The sequence below is a fragment of the Euprymna scolopes genome, chromosome 7 (genome assembly GCF_053919585.1).
Source record: "Euprymna scolopes isolate OS-2025 chromosome 7, ASM5391958v1, whole genome shotgun sequence".
NCBI lineage: Eukaryota > Metazoa > Mollusca > Cephalopoda > Sepiida > Sepiolidae > Euprymna > Euprymna scolopes.
Genome location: NC_136488.1, coordinates 15,060,761 through 15,074,429, shown reverse-complemented (window position 1 = coordinate 15,074,429; position 13,669 = coordinate 15,060,761). Strand labels below are relative to the sequence as shown.

The 13,669-nt window shown below is 35.0% G+C and overlaps 1 protein-coding gene across 1 annotated transcript; it reads left to right on the top strand.

Annotated features, from left to right (window-relative positions):
- The first annotated feature begins 259 nt into the window (after positions 1 to 259).
- On the top strand, positions 260 to 13,412 carry LOC145279613 (calreticulin-like). Its single transcript, XM_080130811.1, has 10 exons — positions 260 to 493; positions 4,873 to 5,184; positions 5,294 to 5,388; positions 6,031 to 6,165; positions 6,269 to 6,457; positions 7,683 to 7,826; positions 12,353 to 12,445; positions 12,563 to 12,647; positions 12,781 to 12,848; positions 12,939 to 13,412. The coding sequence occupies exons 1-10, from the start codon at positions 409 to 411 to the stop codon at positions 12,975 to 12,977; spliced, it is 1,245 nt and encodes a 414-aa protein (XP_079986937.1). The 5' UTR covers positions 260 to 408; the 3' UTR covers positions 12,978 to 13,412.
- The last annotated feature ends 257 nt before the right edge of the window (positions 13,413 to 13,669 follow it).

The window sequence follows — 13,669 nt, the reverse complement described above, 5'->3', positions numbered from 1 at the left end:
CTTGAGTCTTTTTGACATTTCGTCACTAGACCTCTATATGCTGCTGCCCCCAAATAAATTTTAACCTTAAATAATATGTAGATCTGCTAATCTATTACAGATATTCATATCAATTGTAGTGTTCCGCTTTCGTCATTATATGCATGTGCGAATATTTATCTTTGTACATGTGTAACAGAAATATTGGAAATGGTTTTAAGAAAGAAAATAGAAATAATATTTTTCTTGCGTTGAGCTTCCATAGAAATTGTAATAATCGTCGGCTGTTTTCCGAACAACGGCTGCACGGCGCGTGGTTGCGTCCGATTGGCTGACGTTCAACCAATCAGCTGCTTCCATCTGTCTGATCACGTGGACTTAGGCGGCTACAAAACAGTCGTTCATCCCAGTCGGTCCTTTAATTCCAAGATGTTGCGACTTTCTTATTTAACGCTGTGGGTGGCTTTAATTGCATATTGCAATGCCAAAATACACTTTCAAGAAGAATTCAAGGGTGAGTTTAAATCTTATGTTTATATTTTTTTTATTTACTTCTCTTTTCGGTAAATATAATTGTACAGTTGGGAGGAAAACTCGTCCAAAATGGGGTAATACTGGTTAATTTGTTTGTATCGTTTAAGAAAGCCGCTAAACATGCATATTATTAAAAAAAAAAAAAAATAAAAATATATATATATATATATATATATATATATAAAAAAAATTACCCCCCCCCCCCGAAATGTTTCGTTTCTGTGGAGGATATTAAAATCTATATATATATATATATATATATAAGATATACATACATGGGGGGGGGGGTTTAGAAAATCAACGTTTTTCATTTTTAATATTGAAAAGGAAACAATTCCTGGGAATAAAAACAAAAATTTTGAAAACAAAAAACAAAAAAAACGGTAACTTGCTGCATACCTTCCTGGTATGAACTACTCGTAAGTTTCTGTGCGTAACTTTTATTTGCTTGTCATTATGTTCGATCTCTACGTGACGTGAATTTTAAATTTGTCATTTATTCCCCAATTAAAAAATCGATTAACAAATATTACCCTTTCCTCCAATCGATTTTTGTCCCAAGGTTCTATCAAGCCTTTATTTTTTATTTTATTTTTTTATTTTTTTTTTTTTTTTCGGTTAATAACACTTTGCCGAAATATAATCACAATTGATCTTTTTTTTTTTTTTTTTTTTTTTTTCCTTGTGATTAAATTTTTTACTCTTAAATTCCTTTTCTAAATTTTTAGAAATGTTTATATTTGTATTCCTACCCTGAATTCACTTCACTTTGACTTTATATTGCTGAAATCTCCAGTTTTAAAACTGGGAGTGTGGTTTTAATTTGTCATTAAAGAAATCTTTCTGAACTGTGGCTATTTCTTGTCCCAGAGAACCTCAATTTTCATATTTTGGAGGGAGGTTTTCTAAATATACAGATTGTAGTCAGCTGTTTCACTTCGTAATTATGAAGTCGATATCTATACACACAAAATGAAAAACGTCATAAAGAATGAATGGTAATTGCCAAAAAAACCCAAAAAAACTAGTATGTTTTAAATCAACAGCAGCAACCGTAACTGCTGGTAAACTTGATCAACTAATATCGGTTAAATTATAGTACAAAATAACTGGGCGTTACCTTAGTTTGTATGTCACTGTACACACTTGGGCAGATATCATACAAGCTATTATAGGTGCCATAGGGCTTATGAAGAGCCTGAAATCCTACCTAATATTCCTGGTGAACCAAGTGCAAAAGAGATCCACACAATTGCACTTAAGGAAACCGCCAGGATACTAAAGAGCTCTCGGTTGGTTTCAATAAAAAGCAGGGACATGTTGGCAGTTGGTTTAGCTGCTCCATGCCCAGCATTAATCTTCAAAGAAAAAATTAAGACGTCACTTACCGTTCACCCATTATGACGTAATTAATATTCAAGAGGATCCTACAATCAAGCGTATACTTCTTGAACATTAAGGACTTATTGATCTAGTCACCAGTGCTCATGAGCACTGCTCATTACTGATCATCCTTGTGGAGCTCGGTAGCGTCCGTACTCGTATTGAACCACAACTTGTGTCATATTCGACCCTTTAGGTAATATTCTTGAGTGAGGCAGGCACACTTGACAACGTGTATAACAAATACCATGTGTCACAAGTGATATATGCATCTTCGTAAGAAACGCGAAAATGAACCTTTTTGTACATTTCATAACGGGCACGTACATCAGGTTTTTTATCTTCGTTTTTAATATATCCGCTAAAGGCGCTAAACTGCACAAGCATCGTAAAATCTTGTCTTCCTTATTCACTAAACTATTTAGATGTTGGAATTCATCGCACACACACAGACGACCTTAGTAGAAATTAGTATCTCCAATATGTCCTGGCCTGGATATGATCCTAAACTATCACCAGTGGTGAGGCCCCAGCGTGCGGGCTTTGGGGAGTGTGAAGCCACCCTTTGTCATTGCTCCCAGGTCCACTCTGACCCGGAGTGGTAGTACCTGTTACGGTCCCAACTATGGGTTAAGTAGAAATCAAGGTAAAACTATACAAACACCGTGACAGCGAATTAACCCTAACCCTAACCCTAATCCTAACCCTAACGCTGTCACGGTGTTTGTATAATAATACCGAAATCAACTTGAAAAAAATATTTTAAAAAAAATTTTCTTCCTAATAACTGGATTCAGCATTAAATGACTTGAAAAGGGTTGATATGCCGTAAACCAACCAATCCACACGGTGTCCCCAATAATGCTGGGTTAAAGAGCTGAAAGGGAAAAGATAACGAAATACCAAAGTATGTATGACATGAAAAGCTGGAATCTTAAGAGCTTGCATTCCAGGAACAACTGGACTCTTTAAATTTCAAGATTCAAACATTTGCACTTAAAAGGACGGTCAGAATCTTAGGATCTCTCTGTTGAAATATCTGAGTTATGTTATGAGAATGTTTGGCATCCGGTAGGATGCTCAATCGCCAGCTTGAACAAACTAATAAAATTAAACTTATTTTTTGGTACGCGGTCGGTCCGGTCCGTAAGCTGCAGAAGTACCCTATTATTTTTTGCTCCAATTCAGTGACCATTTTTAGGAGCTGGATATTCTGTTCCTCGTATGAAAACTCTACCTTGCATCTGACGCTGCTGCTGCACTCGTGGGGAGACTAGTGATTAGAAACATGATTAGTCATAATTTTGACAATTACACTTTTTGCAAGAAAAATGTAATGTGGAATTTAAAGTATTTAAAAAAAAAAAAAAAAAAATCCTAAATTTTTTTATATTAGGTCCAGGTCCACCTCCACAACTTTCTTTAAAATGACTTATAGGTTTTCGACTTTGCTGAATAAGAATCTCATTTAAATTCAGTTATCGAGATATAAAGATTTGTATTATGCACTGTAATTCACTAGCGGCCATGTTTATATACGCGCGTGATAAACAAATAGGTCCACCTCTACAATTTTCTTTAAAAATGTTAAGAACGACTTTCGGAATAAAACTCCCCAACCTCATGTTAAGTATTGTGGAGGGTGATCTAATGTGTAAATTTACCAAAAACTCTAATAAATTCCTTGACATTAGCGGGTACTTGAAAAAAAAACCCCAAAAACTTAGTGATGCACTTTTTCATTCTGGAATGTTCCGACGTTTCTCGAGAGGTTAGGGTTAATAAATGGATTTTTAAAACTTAATATTCGTTTGGTTCAATAAAAAAAAAAAGCTGACCGTTTCGGAACTAACGAAAAAGTTATATCCCCAATCCTCTCGGCCATGCGCAATTTTGATCGCTTTAAGATAACCAAATTTTTTTTTATTATACAATAACCAGACTGGAGGTTTTGTAGGTGCTCTTGTAGTTTCTGACTTTGCAAAACTATTATGAATTCTGATAGAAAATAATTGTAACCATTTTTATGTTCGGGATTTTTATTGTAATTAGAAAAATCTATGAACGTCCATTTTCGATCTAGTCGGCAATTAGCTAGATTTGCAAGAGTTTTTACAATATTGCCAATATTTTCAGCGAATGATTCTCATTCTGCCATTTTTTTTTTTTTTTTTTTTTTTTTTTTTTATAGAAAAACGGCCCCAATGTAGATATTTGGGTTAGCATGAAGATGAAAGGGGTCAGTTCCAAATTTCTGCTGCCACATAAATTTGAAGTCGGTAAAAAAAAAGCAATTTATCCTCCCTCACCTCTTTTTAATTGCAATGTAATCTTTTTTACTTTTCTCCCCATGAGGGCAGTTATCGACAAGATCGATTTTTAAACCGGTGGAAAATCGATCAGTCTGTGAACTGACATTTTGGGTTACGACAAAAAAAATTGTATGTAAACATACGTGCCCCCCCCTCTTTCTGGAACACTCGTCATAAAACGCTATATTATCCTTTTTTCAATCCACTTCTAAGAATATTCATTCAAATGAGATTTTATCAATCTCAGTGGTAGTCCGAATAATCCAAATAAGAATTTTCAATGCTCATTCTCCTCGAAACAAAAACGAACTAATTAGAATTTTGCTATTGTAACTCTAGCGGATTTTACCAAACCAATATTGTCTATGGAGGTTGATCTGTAAAAGCAAATAGTTGTAGATAGGAAAAATTTACTTCAAAACCTCCCAATATTTTATCACTTTTTCATTTTTTAATTTTGAAGCCCTCATTGTAATTTTGTGGTCTCTTTTAATGCATTCTTTTATTAAAAATATATTAAAAAAATCAGCATCTTAAGTTGTCCACGAAATGTGAAAAGATGCCATGTTAAATTTTAAAGCACGTGTTTGGTTTCAAATAGTAAAAGTTGAAAACCAATAATGCACTATTTTCAAATTTTTTTTTTTTTTTTTTTTTTTTCCAGATGATTCATGGCGAAGCAAATGGGTAGATTCTACTTACAAAGGCGGTGATCAAGGCAAATTTGTTATTTCTGCTGGCAAATTCTATGGTGATGCGGAAAAAGACAAAGGTTTGCAAACTTCCCAGGATGCTAAATTCTATGGAATTTCTGCCAAATTTGATAAATTCAACAATGAAAATTCGCCGCTTGTTCTTCAGTTTACGGTGAAGCATGAGCAGAATATTGACTGTGGTGGTGGTTACGCCAAACTTTACAGCAGTGACATCGATCAGAAGAACCTTCATGGCGATTCGCCTTACTTGATCATGTTTGGTAAGTGTTTTACTTGATTACATCACTTTTCCAAATTAAGTTGGGTATAACTTTTGCATTAAAAAAAATCTTTAAACACTCGTGATTTGTATAATTTTTTTTCTGATAGGCCCTGACATCTGTGGACCTGGCACCAAGAAAGTACATGTCATCTTTAACTACAAAGGAAAGGTTTTACTGACCAAAAAAGATATCCGTTGCAAGGTAAAAATGAAATTAAACTGTTTTGGGTTAAAAGAAAATGGAGGGTTCCTATATATTCTGTTTAAATATACATTAGGGTGAGAGTGAAGCTCTGTCAGATTTTGCTGAAAGGTGGGTGAATATTGTTAGAGGTGCAAGACTAGTATGTATATGTAACTTGGTCTGTAGAATCAAACACTGGTTTTGTTAACCTTTCTCTCCTCTTCCCCAAGAATTAAACATTTTTTAATCTAGTTCCTCACACCATTCCCAGTTAGGTGATATTGATTTGTCAAATGCAGTCTCCTTTCCATTTTCAATAAAGAGTTTGAGGGTCTCACATCACTTTTTTTTTTTTTTTTTGACTATTACAGTATAATGGAGGTAGATGTTCTTTTTATTAACACCTGTTTTTACATTGTAAATAGTCCTTCACCCTCTGTTGCATATTGTCAGGTTTTAAGGTTTAACTTTTGGTGAAAGTTAAGTATATGTAGAGTGAATTTGTTATTAGGAACTAGCTATGTTAGATCAGTTTGCATTAGTTTGGCGTCACCAGCATTTCGCCTCCTTAGTCTTGTGCCACATTCTTTAGTCATTAACTAAATTGATTAAAAATACTTACTCTGCAAAATTGAGTCATTTCGTATAACTTTATTTCAGGATGATGTCTACACTCACTTATACACTCTGATTGTTAAACCTGACAATACTTACGAAGTGAGAATTGACAATGAAAAAGTTGAAAGTGGTGACTTGGAATCTGACTGGGATTTCTTGCCATCCAAGAAAATCAAGGTATGAATAAAATTTGCATATTTAAGATATTTTTACTCGATTGAACACTTATTTTTATCTGAAATTGATTTTATTTTGGATTAAAACTTTCTAAAACTTTCAGGATCCTGAGGCAAAGAAACCAGAAGATTGGGATGATCGTGAAAAGATGGATGATCCTGAGGACAAAAAGCCTGAAGACTGGGAACAACCTGAGCACATTCCAGATCCTGATGCCAAGAAACCCGATGACTGGGATGATGATATGGATGGTGAATGGGAACCTCCCATGATTGACAATCCTGCTTACAAAGTAAGTTTACTGCATGCCGTATGGATTGTCTGGAAGATTTCAATAATGCAAAATTTTCTTGCACAACTGCTTATGGTTGTCTTTAACCATTTAGCTTATTCAATTTAGATCTGCTATGAAGTAGTAAAAAATAAAATCACTCTTCGCAAATTCCTTTCCTTATAAAGGCTTTAAAAAATTTTTTTTTATATATGGTAAAATTAAATGACATTTTGGAAAATAATTCAAAAATATTTCAATTGGATATAGTTACTTCATGCTATACTCTCAACCTTCCCACTTTTATAACCTCAACAGGCGCTATAGATAAGACCAGAAACTTTCCATATGGAAAACTAAGCCTTCTGATATAGAATTAATTATCAAATGTCGATGATGCTGGTTTTGACTTAAAATGCACCAAACATTTTTGTATTTTCTTTCTCTTTGCAAAACTTGTGTTTTGCAAAAATTAAACCAAACATTATGAATAATTATCTAAAAGATCTTCTTGAAGAATAAACTTTTTCTGGTGGTGCTTCGAAGCTAAATTCAAATATGAATATTGAGTTTCAAGTAAAACCTATGGTATTTACATTAATGGTCATGTCATGTTGATAAACATATCCAAAAATTATCTCAAACAGTAAGGTAGAAAATCAAAGTTTTCGAAAATATTTAGCAAAAATGCACTTTTCTAAATTGGCTTTCGATTTTCAGTTATCAGAAAATACTTAAGATTTGAACTCTCTAGAACTTTTCGCTAATTGTTTTAAAACCGTTTTCAATTTTCTACCTTAAGGTAATTTTTGGATCTCATTACTGTGACCTGACCAAGTAGCTACCAATGGTTTTCGTTAAAATTCAATTACTATTTAATTTTGCTCCAAGAACAAAGCATTTTCCAAAATTGATTCAGCATTCCACTGAAAAGGGTTGATATGCTGTAAAATAAAATGAACATTTTAAAATTGCAATGGCATTTCCTGATGGATAAATATTCTTGCTAGTTTAAAACCAATATTTCCCAGATTTTACATGTTTTCAGGGGGGTTTTATGTTGCATATGAAATTAATAGCTTTGAAGACTATTCTTATGGGTTGTCATGTTAGCTTTTACAAGAATTTAAAAATGTGATAAATTAGATTTAATATAAAATTTTATTTCAGGTTTTAATCTTCAACTTGTGTTAGACAATTTTTCCTTTTGAACCTTTGTCAATTTTCTTTTTTTTTTTTCTTTTAGGGTGAATGGAAACCCAAGCAAATTGATAATCCGAACTACAAAGGTGAATGGGTTCATCCTGAAATTGATAACCCAGATTATTCTCCTGATGACAGCCTCTATAAATATTCTGACATTGGTGCTGTTGGCTTTGATTTGTGGCAAGTAAGTAAATTTCTTAAAGTTTCACTCGTTTTCTCCACTATTCACGTTTATCCATTATATTCTTCAGTGGTTAATCCTGTTAGGCTGGCATTGCCCAGTTGTAAAATATGGTAAAATAAAATTAAGAACCAAAATAGGACTTGGTGCCGCCTTAAAAGAAAATGCGATGTGGTGAGCATATAAGTAAATGCTGCATGCTGGCAGTGAACTTGCAAAACTTATGTTCGTAAGCAAACGCGTTATCGATTGAATCCTGATGTACTTGCAATAACCCTTATCCCTGAGTGGCTTCCGAGCCTTGATAAGTGGTGATCACTGAAAAAAAAAAAAAATGCAGATGTTATTGTGTTAAACAAAACAATTGTTTGCATGCGTAATTTAACAGCTTTTTTTCACCTGACGCCCTCCAACAAATTATTTCTACATGAAATGATTTTTCAAATTTTTTGATATGGTGTCAGATTGCTCTTTCTAATGCTCTAAAGATCATGCCATGTAGATGACCAGGTTTTAGACAGATAAACTGAGTTTTATATAATAGATTGCTAGATCCCTACGTTATTTTATTTTTACTTGGCTGGATCTTTTCTCTTCCCTTCAAGTTAAGAAAAATCTTAATTTTGTGAAATGAAGATTTGAACTGATGCAGTAGAAATTAAATGACCTTCTAAGAATGCCCCCCTCCCCCACACACAAATTGTACACACTGGTATCTTTCACTATGTGAATTTATCTGAAACGAAGTTTATTGACTAGGAGCAAAATGTCTTGATACTACACTCAATTCATATGAGATTGCCTTCTAGACTGAAGTAATTATGCATGTTCTAATCCAGAGTAGTTTTTGGAGCTGAATTTTCCCCAGATTGAAACTGTCCAACTTTGCCCTTGTGGGGAGGTAAGTGAACATGGACTAAATGAATTTCAGCAAATAGATGCTTGGAGATTAAAGGTTTTGGTTTCAATTTTTCAGTTTGTTACTCATCTTTGTTTAAAACAGTTGACAAGATTTTTTCCCCCCCTGCAAGTGTATTTTTGTGGAACCAATAAACCTCCTTTATAATCTATGGTGTCCCATAAGATAAAATATAAGCTTCTGTCTGAATAGTCTAAGTATTTTCTACATGCTCATCTTCAGAATATGGGGTAAAGTTAATCTTGTAGAATGAAATCTATTTTGGTTTCTTTGTAATAGTGGAGCCATTATTTCTACTGTTTAGAATCAACTTGTATATTGATCCCCCCCGATTTATTTGGAAAGGGACCTGTTTTCAATGGTTTCCGTCTGTGCGTCTGTTATTCCGGATTGCCATATAACTGTCCATTAGTTTTCCTGAAATTTGGCCACAAATTCTATTTCATTAAATAGATGTGCACAGTAAAAAAAAAAACTTTTGCAAAAGTTCCCATTGCGTCCCCAGGGGCTCAAGAGGTCAAATGACGTTTTTATTCATACATTAGATTTTTTTGAAACTTGGCCAAAATGTGGAGCCCATTGGTAATATAAATCCAGTATGGGTGACCCTGGCAAAATTCTGGTTTGCATCTCTCTGGGACTTTTAGGGCTAAAAAATATGCATTTTTGGAGCTTTTTTCATATTACTCAAAAACTTGATATGCATGCCTATATAGTGGTTTTCCGTGGTGCTGAATTCAAAATTCTTAAGGTGTGAAACTGCACTTTGTCCATTTTTACTGGGATTTGGCATTCCCAGGACTCAAAAGGGTCACAAATGCTCCAAAATTGGAAAAAAAGACATTTTACCCCATAACTTTTGCCCCATCCATTAGATTTTTCTGAAACTTGGCGAAAATGTGAAAACGTTAGCCCTTCACACTTCTCACATTCCTCATTTCTTCACTATTCATCTCGTATGCAGCAACAGAAGGGGACCACGCATGTGTGGCTTTAACTATTATCACTAAAGATATTTTGTTCTTGACTTGCATGTATGAAAAGACTTGAAATGTTTAGATGCTTTGCAGTTATTGATACTCTGGAAATACTTTTGATTGGTAATGTGTTGGTTTTCAATTCATCACTGGTATCTGTCCTGCAAATTCTAGTCTTTGCATTAAAAATTATTCTTGGCTCTCCACTCTTTATCTACTGTAAATACATAGGGACTTGTCACATTTTTTTTTTTTTTTTTAATTTTTTAATTTTTTTTAATTCAATTTTCACCCCAAACAAGGCACAGTGCCACTTTGAAGCAGGGGGCTACTATTAGGGACTTAATTAGCGGGGTCATTATGAAGGGAGAAGAATAGAAAGATGTTTGTTAACATTACACTTGAACTTCTGCATATCATTGCAGTTGGGAAAACAGACTCCCGGAAGGGAGTTCCAAAGACCCGCAGTTCTGGGGAAGAAACTATTGGAGTAAAAGGCTTTCTTGCACCTAGGGATCTCTACTGTAAAGGGATGAGACTTAGTAGCTTGTCGGGTAGTTACGTCGGGGAGGTACAAGTGTTTGCAGTTCGTCAGAGCATTCACCATTAAGGTATTTGTAGAACAGGCAGAGGGATGCAACATCTCGTCGATGGGACAGAGGCTGAAGTCTAGATGATAGTTCAGGACCTATCAGGTTGGCGACTGTCTTTTGAACCCTGTCCAGGAGCGAGAGACAAGCAGCAGATGCACCAGCCCAGATGTGACAACAGTACTCCATACATGGGCGAATGGTTGCCTTATAGAGGTATAGGATACTGTCAGGCGTAAGTAGTTTTCTAGCATGGTAGAGGGAGCCAACCTTCCTTGCTGCAGCCTTGGCAATGCTCTTAATGTATCTACTCCAGTTCATATTCCCTGTAAACGTTAGGCCGAGGAGTTTAAAAGAAGTACTTTCAGGCAATGTGTTCTTGGCCATTGCTATTGGTGGTAGAGAAGGTTTCTTGTTATTGAAGGAAACAAGCTTAGTCTTAGCAGCATTGAATGTGACCAACCATTTTTGTCCCCATTCCACTATGGATTGGAGGTCATCCTCTAGTGTTTCTGCCATTTCCTTGGATATGTGTCCATTTGTTTTCCCCTCATATCTGTTATAGAGAGTGGTGTCATCGGCAAATATACCCATCTCCGAAACAATTTTATCAGGGAGGTCGTTTATGAATATCAGGAATAATAGAGGTCCAAGGATAGACCCCTGAGGTATTCCCGCATTTGTCATATTGTTTAGATGTACGTCCGTCGAGGACAACTTTGATTTTTCTATTACTTAAGGATTTAATTACATTATGAATTCTTCCAGTGATTCCATATGATCTAATTTTCCTTAGAAGACCATCGTGCCATACCCTGTCAAAAGCCTTAGATATATCAAGGGCCACCGCTCTACCGTCCCCTGTTTTATCCAATGAACGGTATATACGTTCAGAAACTACAGTTAAGATATCTGCTGTTGAACGGGCTTGCCTGAATCCATATTGTTTGTCAGTCAGAAGTTTAGCAGCTGTTAGGTGCTGGACTAGGGCTTGATTTACTAAGGACTCAAATATTTTGGTGAAAAGCGGGAGGAGGCTAATGGGGCGATAATTTAGTGGGTCAGTTCTTTCATCAGAATTCTTGAAGACTTGTACCACAGAGGCGGTTTTCCAGCAGTCGGGAAAACAAGATTCGTTAAGGCATTTATTGTAAAGTTTGGACAGAACTGGAGCAACCTCGGCAGAGCATTTTTTTAATAGCACAGCCGGGATGAGATCTGGTCCACATGCTTTTGAGGTGTCTAGGTTTTTTATAATAGCATGTACCTGAGAAGGGGTGATTTTCAAATCGTCAAGTGTGGCGTCTGTTCGCAGAGGAAAATCAGAGTGAGTGGTGTACCGAGTTCAGTGTGGAGTTTGAGGCAAACCGACTGGCAAGCAGATTAGCCTTGTCAGTTGCCGTGCAAGCAACCTCATGATTGTTTGTTAGTGGGGGAATAATTGACTGTCCATTATTAACTACGCTGTTGTAGATTTTCCAAAAATCCCGGGTTCCTAATTTCTGTGCTTCGATGCGCTTTCTGGTGGTTTCAGAGTAATCTGGCTTAGCTGTCTCTATCACTCTCTTACAATTATTTCCAGCTTCTATAAACTTCTGTTTATTTGAGCTGGACTTATGTCGGTTGAATCTGCGGAACGCATGCTGCCTTTGACAAATGGCAGCTGCACAAGCAGAAGTAAACCATTGGGGAGAGTGGGGCTTGCTATACTTTGATTCATGTTGGGCAGCATTTTTGATGACCCCACTTTTTCTTTTCTGTAATTTTTCCTTTGTATGCTTCCTAGCATCCTAATTTTTTCATTATTCTTGGTCTAATTTAGTTAGCATGAACAATATCAACCTTCACTGTTTACTAAATCATTTCTTCCCTTTCCCAAACAAAATGCTGTTTAACTTTATTCTTAATGTTAATTGTCATAAACCAGGATGTAGATTTTTATCTTGCGTTTCATAAATGGTTAATACATGGCTGTTACTGTATCATGTCTGATCTGAATGAGTAAATTATTTTCACTTATGCTGGATCTTTTTTTCTCCTCAGGTAAAATCTGGAACAATCTTTGATAACTTGATTGTCACTGACAGTGTAGAGGAAGCAGAAGATCACGCAAAAAATACTTGGGTGAAAACAAAGGTCGGGACTTTTTTTTTTTTTTTTTTTTTTTTTTTTTTTTTTTTTAACTCTTTTTAAAATTATTTCTCATCCATAAAAATCCCTTTTCGCTATTCTGATATATTCCTTTTCATGCAGGCTCCTGAAAAGAAAATGAAAGACAAACAAGAGGAAGAAGAAAGGAAAGTCCGAGAAGAGGAAGAGAAGAAAATGAAAGATGAAGGTATGTTTTTTCTTTTAAATTGTAGAAATTTAATAAAATTGATAAACGTAATTGTTTGAACCTAATATTGCTCTATAATTGACCTTCAAGTCTATTAAGTTTGATTGCATCTCTTTAAAATCTTCATTTTTAGAGCCAGACAAAAAGGAAGATGATGAGGAAGAGGAAGATGATGAAGAGGATGAAGAAACTAAAAAACCCGTATGTATTTAATGGTTCTGTACAGTTCGTATTGAAGTCATTAATGAAAATTTAATTTGTTGTAAACTTAAAAATGTTTGTTTCTTTTAGGAACAGGAACCTGAACCTGGCCATGGTGGAGAACTTTAGAGTGCAGTTACACAAGGATAGTAACAGATGTCATCAACATGTGTGTGTGGGGTCACCAAGGGTGGGGATGGGCTGATCATCATTCATATGACAAGGTTTTCTATTTGCTCAATGACCACAACCTGCCTAGGATGATACTATAAAGAAAATAACATCAAGATAAAATGTTTGGTGCTGGGTAGCATTTGTTCTCCATTCATCTTCCCAGTTGATTCCTGCAGTCTGGGTGAATAGAAAGAAACCTTGTTAAAAGACATTTCACTTTTTACATCAACCAATTCCTGGATCATGTGCTGTTTTTGGTATGAAATTTACGTGTCTGCTTCTGTCCTTTTGTGACTAAAAATTTTTTTATTTAAAAATAAAAAAAATGTAATATATGTAAATTTACAACTAAATAGATGGAGAGTATTGACAATAAATGCTTTCTAGGGATTTGCTTGTTTTTTGTTTTAAAATTGTTAAATGTGCCTGAATGCAATTTAATTTTCTTAATAGGTTTTATCAGTTGTCTGCTTAGATTTGATCAAATTTTTATACTGTTAAATTTCTAATGCATTTGAATTTAGTTTTCTTTTGCCCATGCATTTTGCATACCGTTTTTAAATTTATTTCTCCACCTGACAAACCGCCAATCTGAATTGGACTTCCTTGGCCCAATTAGTATTGCATCTGATAAATCTATTGGATTG

Bases quoted from the DNA above. Each gene is read 5' to 3' on its own strand.
- LOC145279613 (XM_080130811.1), top strand. From the start codon at position 409: ATGTTGCGACTTTCTTATTTAACGCTGTGGGTGGCTTTAATTGCATAT. The intron at 7,827-12,352 runs GTAAGTAAATTT...TTTTCTCCTCAG, and splicing joins TTGGCTTTGATTTGTGGCAA to GTAAAATCTGGAACAATCTT. The intron at 12,849-12,938 runs GTATGTATTTAA...TGTTTCTTTTAG, and splicing joins ATGAAGAAACTAAAAAACCC to GAACAGGAACCTGAACCTGG.